This window comes from Saprolegnia parasitica, assembly GCF_000151545.1.
Source record: "Saprolegnia parasitica CBS 223.65 unplaced genomic scaffold supercont2.89, whole genome shotgun sequence".
NCBI classification, from domain to species: Eukaryota; Oomycota; class Saprolegniomycetes; order Saprolegniales; family Saprolegniaceae; genus Saprolegnia; species Saprolegnia parasitica.
The window spans coordinates 101,026-108,174 of NW_012156483.1; the positions used below are offsets into that span (position 1 = coordinate 101,026).

The window sequence follows — 7,149 nt, forward strand, 5'->3', positions numbered from 1 at the left end:
CCACGGTGGTCCCGACCACCGGCAGATCCGGCACCACAAACTGCAGGTAGTAGCACGCCGACGTCCCGGACACGACCGCCGTCGCCGTGTACGCGAGCGTACTCAGCACAGCCGCGACGGCCGCGACGCGCTTCGAGGTCGTGTTCAAGAGGCAGTTGTACGACCCGCCGTTCATGGGAATCGCCGTGACCACTTCTTCGTAGATGAAGCGGTACATGTAGAGGACGACCGACACCATGGCCATGCAAATGGGCGCCAATTTGCCGGCCTTCAAGGCGACGATACCAGACGAGTAGAGCACGCTGGACATGATGTCGTTGCCGCAGATAGCCGTCGAGGGCCACTCGCCGAGAAGGTGCTTGGGCTTGTTGTGTCGTTCCCGTAGCGCGACGAGCTGTATGAGTGGTGGCGCCAGGTTCTCATGCTTGCCTTGGCCTTCCGGGTAAATGAACGAGGGGTTCTTGGTACCTTGAACGGTTGGTACGGTCACTGTGAGTGTGCGATGTCGGGGTGCTGAATGTGGAATGGTCGCCATGGTAAAGCAAAAGTGGGCGATGTCGATATCGGTCGACTGGTGTTGTTTTCATGTGTCGTCGCCAACATGTGTTTTTATGAAGCAAGTGGTACTGGAATCATGACGATGGATGGGAAGGAAGGGGGACGTTCGCTGTCCACACATGTGCAACTCTTTGGGGCCTCTTTTGGCCCCAGGCGGCGAGCCAATGCATGAGGCACAGACGTTTATGTGCGGAAAGGGCGTCATGTACGAACCCACAACCACCAATGGTTGGATGTGTCGGATGTGGCGTCACGTTCGATGCCGCGTGTTGAAGGCAAGGGCAAGGGGTATCATGCTACGGTCGGAAGGCTGGTACTTTCCGTATAGAGTACACTGCTATCGAATCACCATCTATATGCGGTCATTGAATGCCACACACAACACAGCAGCCATTTGTGCAGCTCGTTGCCCACGATATGTGTTTCCAATGCACGGCCCAGCGCGACCAACCTATTACTGTCTTGCATGCGCCATCGTGACGGCAACCGACCACTTCTGGAGGGACTTTTTGAGAGCATTCGAGTCGTCCTTGAGCTTCAAACGAGGCATTGCTCAAAGCTTGGTGCCGCTGCTTCTTCTCGGTGTTGGACTTTCTTGGGCTACCCAATAGCGGGATGTCTCTGCTTGATTTTGTGAGGAGACCGAGCGACAAAGAATCGTGTTGGTGGTCCGCCAGCCAGTGGCGAGGCGAGGCGGGTTCGTTTTCGTCGCCGGCTTGCCGTTCTGTCCTTCTCTTCTGGTTCTCATCGTTTGCATCGCTCGATCTTATCATCTCGTTTACTGTTCAACGCTGGTCTTCATCATGCTGCAGCTCGGGCCTGCCGCCATTTGCTGTATCATGCAATTCATGCGAGAAAGTGGGGCTCTCTCTGGGATACGAACCCGGATCTACCTGGTGGTAAACCAGTGTCTACACCGCTAGATTGAAAGAAGTCGACAAGAACCACACCTTCTCGACTCGATAAAAGCGTTCGAATTGAACAATGCTCGGCCTGTACTTAACCTTCGACGTTGCGTGGGCTCCTTCGAAAAAACTGACGATGCTATCGTCCGTGGCTCCAAACGTGGGTCGCCGTCGACGCCTTTATCGTGCTCTCGGGTGCTGTGCTAACGTCATACATTGGCATCGACGGTCGGCTCGTCTATTGCATCGACAATGTAAAACCACGTCCATGTACTAGGCCTGGTGCGCCGGCTCAGCACCGATCGCGTCGTGCCTCGGTTTTTTGCGTATGAGAATGCATGCCGCAAGACCAACCACTGGATTGTCCTCGTTTTCTTCCTCATTGCTGCGAGCTTGGTCTTGGCGCTGAATGACAACATTGTCATCTTGTCGGGCGTCTACACGTACGCGTTTTTGTCGCTCATGTTCCTCTTTGGCGTCGGCTGCATGATGCTCAAGGTCAAGCGCACCGACATTCCCCGCGACGTGCATGCCCCCTGGTACATCACACTCTACCGATATATATAACCATGATCTAGGTGGCGTCGTGCATTTGCGGCTGCCTTCTCGTTCTCATTGGTGTGCTCGGAACGCTCCTCGGGAACCCCCAAGTGCTCATGTACTTAGCCTTTTATTTTATCGCGATTTCCAGCGCGATTTTCCTCATGCTCGAGCGCAACGCGGTCTTCCGCGTCCTCATTTTCCTCGTCAACTTGGTCTGCTACCGCCGGTCCGCCTCGCGCCTCGATGCCGATGATAGGGAGATACCAAGCGTCCATGGCAGTGCGCCGCCGTCCGATATCGCCAAACGCGACAGCACACGCTTCTTTAAGCGCGAGGGCAAGAACGTGTCGTGCCTTGAGCGTGCGATTCGGTTCATTAAAGACCAACCCATCCTCTTTTTCATCAAGAGCCCCCACCTCACGACGCTCAACAAAGCGATTCTCTATGTCCGCAACAACGAAATTACGGACACATTGCGCCTCATACACGTCTACCCCGACACGACCGAGCAGTCGACAGCCATTGTCAACTCGCTGCAGCAAATGGTCGTCCTCTTCGACTCGATGTACCCCAAACTACACTACGATGTCCGACGTAGTACAGTACTGTCGTCTGACATGGGCGCAGCACGGATTTTTGGACGATTCAGGGCACTTTTGATGCGGTGATGGTGACGTGGATCGCCGAGGAGTACAACATCCCAACCAGCATGATCTTCATCAAGCAGCCGACAGTCGCCCATCGCACCAAGCGGCGAGCCGCGGCATTCGCGTCATCACGGGCTAAGGTACGCGCATCGAGATACCGGTAGACCTCTAATCACGTAACCAATATATATTTGCATCGAGATACACTATGGTTCTTGATGGATTGTTCTATCTGCGTACTAAGTACGGCAAATGACAAAATCAACTTGGCAACGCCGACCAACTTCGTTGCGTCTGTACCGGTAGCCATCTCAACGCCGTCTACTACACTTGGCGCGTATTAAAGACAACGAGAGTACTACCCATTGGCAGTGGACGGACAAGTGCTGGTTGACGGTTTGGAGGTAAAGAGAATAATGTGTCTGTTGTTTCGAGGACGAGTTGTGCCAGATACTAGTACCAAGGACACAAAACCCTTTCTAGTACAGAGCGACGAGTACATCTTTGGAACCACATCACATCGTTTCCTGCATCGTTGCCAGACCATATCTCTGCAGGTGTGTACAGTAAATTGAGTAGCCCAAGATCGAGCGTATGCGCGGCTCCAGGGTGGGGAAGCAGAGGGCGGCGCGGCGTCCAACGTGGGGCATAGCTAGGCATCTCCACGGTCGGGCTCGAGCCGTGAAGCCGACTGTTTGGTCGGTTTTGCCTCGGCTCAGGCTCCATTTTTCGAGCCGAAACCGAGCCGAGCCAGACCGTGGAGATGCCTAGGCATAGCATGGCTTGTAAGCACGTACCCTTTAAACATTGTTGAATGGTATGTACCCACAACACCAAGACGGTCCTACTGTGTGCAACGATGTAGCGATCGCGCCGCTTGTAGCCAACTCTTGTAGCTCTACCTCTATATATCGTCTCGTCCCGCTTCCCCGTCTCTCGCTGCAAGCAAACTCACACAGTCGCTATCGAATCTAGTCACGACCTCAACAGTGCTTTGACGTTCCGGCCTCAGGTCTCATTCTCCGCCAACAGATAAATTAGTCTGGAGCTGGAAACAGACGCTGCTTCGTACTAGTAGGCTGTTTTGTATAGTGTCTTGAGCGGCTGGTGGCGCCAAAAGCATCAACTTGTGACGCGCCAGTACATGTTGTCGGACCATCGTGGCTCCAGGTGTGTCCAGCGCCCGTCCACATCTCATTGTCGGATCGCTACGATGTGGACTTTTCGCGCCATGTAAAATATCAAATTTATCTCTATCAGTACGTACACGGATTACCTAGAAACAACTCCATCCGATGCATCTCTCCAAGGCTCAATAAATTGTGTCCCGATACATCACTTGTCCTCCACATCTATCGACGTAGTACTGTTGTCGCTCAACCACGAACCCGGAGAGCCCAGTATTGAGACGCTTCCAAAAACTGTTGTGACCAAAGGTGCACTTTTGACACCCAGCATCTTCAGTGGGTGCGGATGATATGGTAACTAGCGTCCTCGTCGTCGCTTCCAAAACATAGTTGCAACTATTGTTAGGCGTATTTCTACTCTACTCTTTTGTTAAATCTTCTATTCACTTTAGCGAGCTGTTACTGCCCTTTCTACCCCGCTAATAGTCTGGTGCCTTCATTACGATAGTCGTTTCACGATTTGATGGCGGCAGCAGCCGGTGCACGCAGACTGAAAAGGGCAAGATGGACTGGACGCAGGTGACACATCCTAGTCTGCCACATCCAAGCACATCCTATGGCCGTGCCAGCTGGCACCCGCGCCACACAGCCCAAACGTACACCGTGCAAATACTAGCCACACGCGAGGAGCTCCACGGAGCACATCTTTGTAAAAGCACGCGCCAAAGCAGATGTATACAAGGTGGGCGGCGCAGGATATGAAGCCAGCACCGCATGGCAACAAGGTGAAAATGTTGAACGATCCTTCAATACACCACTCGCACTGGCACCCAACCACGAGGATTTCGACCAAACCACACAGCTCACTTTGCATTTCGCCTCGACCATGACGTCTTACGAAGAAGCCACGACGCCCACGATGACGACGACGACGACCCGCCAACGCGTCTTTCACATTCCCGTGACCGAAACGATTGCGTCTGGCCCGACGTTCATCTTCCAAGACGCACTCGGCAAGCATGAGAACGTCACGCCGCCGGCCGACGAGCTCGCTGCGATCCGCGACGACCTCAACAAGCCCAAGCACCTTCTCGGCGAGTGGCCCTCGACGGCTATCTGCGGCAACGACATCATGTCCAGCGTGCTCTACTCGTCTGGTATCGTCGCCTTGAAGGCCGGCAAATTGGCGCCCATTTGCATGGCCATGGTGTCGGTCGTCCTCTACATGTACCGCTTCATCTACGAAGAAGTGGTCACAGCGATTCCCATGAACGGCGGGTCGTACAACTGCCTCTTGAACACGACCTCGAAGCGCGTCGCGGCCGTCGCGGCTGTGCTGAGTACGCTCGCGTACACGGCGACGGCGGTCGTGTCCGGGACGTCGGCGTGCTACTACCTGCAGTTTGTGGTGCCGGATCTGCCGGTGGTCGGGACCACCGTGGGCTTGATGGGCGTGTTTGCTGTCTTGGTCTTCATTGGCATCTCCGAGTCGGCCGTCGTGGCACTCATGATGTTTTCGTTTCACATTGGGACGCTCTCGGTCCTCGCGGTCTCGTGCCTCATCTACACGATCCAGAACCCGGAGATCATCACGGACAACATGCACTCGGGCTACCCGCATGTCGACTTTGTCGGCTCGGTGATTGACGGTAACGTGTTTACAGCCATCTTCTTTGGCTTTTCGGCGTCGATGCTCGGCGTGACGGGGTTCGAATCGTCGGCCAACTTTGTCGAGCAGCAGCAGCCCGGTGTCTTTCGCAAAACGATGCGCAACATGTGGGCGTTCTCGGCCTTTTACAACATTTCGCTCGCGGTCCTCGCCCTCGGTGTCATGCCCGTCGCCGAGTTGCAGGCCAACGCCAACACGGTGCTCGCCAACTTGGCCGAGATCACGGCTGGCAACTGGCTGGTCTGGATCGTCTGCATCGATGCGTTTGTCGTCTTGTCTGGTGCCGTCTTGACGTCGTACGTTGGCATCACGGGTCTCCACCGCCGTCTTGCGTCCGACCGCGTCATGCCGGCGTTCTTTGCGGCCGAGAACAAGTGGCGCGGCACCAACCACTGGATCATTCTCGCCTTCTTCCTCCTCACGTCGTCGCTCGTCTTGCTTTTGAACGGCGACAATGTCATCCTCGGCGGTAGTCTCAGGTACTCGTTCCTCTCGCTCATGTTTCTCTTTGCGATGGGCTGCATGATGCTCAAGATCAAGCGCCAAGACATTCCGCGCGACGTCCATGCACCGTGGTGGGCGTGCATCTCGGGCGCGACGCTGATTGCGATCGGGTACTTTGGCATCCTCCTCGGCGACCCGTCCGTGATTGCCTACTTCTTCTACTACGCACTCGGCGTCGCGGTCGTGGTCTTTGGCATGCTCTGGCGCGTCACGATCTTGCGCTGCCTCATCTTTGCCATCAACTTGTTGCCGGGCGGCGGTCGCAAGCACGAGATCACCGAAGAGATTGAGCGTCGCGCCGCCGAGATGGACATTGTCGTCAAGGAAGACAACATTCGCTTCTTTGAACGCGAGAACACGCGCGTGTCGCTGCTCGTCAAGACCATCAAGGCCATCAAGGAACAGCCGTTTGTCTTCTTCATCAAGTCCCCGGACCTCACGGTACTCAACAAGGTCATCTTGTATGTCCGCAGCAACGAGATGACCAACACGCTCCGGTTCGTGCACGTGTACGCCGAGCCGACGGACGACGCGCTCGAAGCGATTTCCGCGCTCAAGGAGATGGTCGCACTCTTCGATCGCATTTACCCCAAGCTCAAGGCCGACTTGGTCACGATCCACGGCAAGTTTGAACCCGCGCTCGTCCAGTGGCTCAGCCACGAGTACGACATGCCCACCAACATGATGTTCATCAAGCAGCCCACCAACCAGGCCGCGCACAAGGTCGCGGGTCGTGGCGTCCGCGTCATCACTGGCTAGCGATAGATATGCGCTCTGGATACCCTATACTATAGTCTACAATAGATCAGTGAATCAATGCAGAAGAAGATCTGTGATTTCATTCATTTTCTTTGATATATCAGTGAATCCAAACAGACTCAGTTCTGCGATTTTGGGACATTTATTTCTTCGAGTTGCACGACTACGAACTTGCAAAGTTGAAGGTCCAGCGCTCTTGGTCGCGGTCGTTGGTCGGTCGCTGGGCTCATACTGCCTGCCGCCTAAAAGTCGCAACACAAAAACAATGCAATGACGTGGCAAACGCACGTCACAATACGACTTTGCACTTTCCACTATCTCCGCATGACGCGAGTCTACCTACCGGTATTATTTATCACTTTAGATTTGCGTCTCAACATACTATGCAGCAATTCGCGTCATGCGATGACGTGGCAAACGCACGTCACAATACGACT

The 7,149-nt window shown here is 54.7% G+C and overlaps 3 protein-coding genes across 3 annotated transcripts in view; 1 reads left to right on the top strand and 2 right to left on the bottom strand.

The window, feature by feature from the left end:
• SPRG_22312 (hypothetical protein) overlaps positions 1-310 on the bottom strand; it is a gene marked incomplete at both ends in the record, with an annotated part of 1,658 nt that extends 1,348 nt beyond the window's left edge. The window contains one exon of the mRNA XM_012351955.1: positions 35-310. Within this exon, the coding sequence (XP_012207345.1) occupies positions 35-310 (276 nt within the window). The remainder of the gene's footprint in view (positions 1-34) is intronic.
• Positions 311-4,666: 4,356 nt separating this feature from the next.
• SPRG_21207 (hypothetical protein) lies at positions 4,667-6,712 on the top strand (the record flags this gene model as incomplete). Its single annotated transcript, XM_012351949.1, has 1 exon — positions 4,667-6,712. The coding sequence occupies one exon, from the start codon at positions 4,667-4,669 to the stop codon at positions 6,710-6,712; it is 2,046 nt and encodes a 681-aa protein (XP_012207339.1).
• Positions 6,713-7,047: 335 nt separating this feature from the next.
• The window catches only part of SPRG_22313 (hypothetical protein), a gene marked incomplete at both ends in the record, with an annotated part of 2,533 nt that continues 2,431 nt past the window's right edge, over positions 7,048-7,149 (bottom strand). Inside the window, one exon of the mRNA XM_012351956.1 lies at positions 7,048-7,051. Coding sequence (XP_012207346.1) covers positions 7,048-7,051 — 4 coding nt within the window. The remainder of the gene's footprint in view (positions 7,052-7,149) is intronic.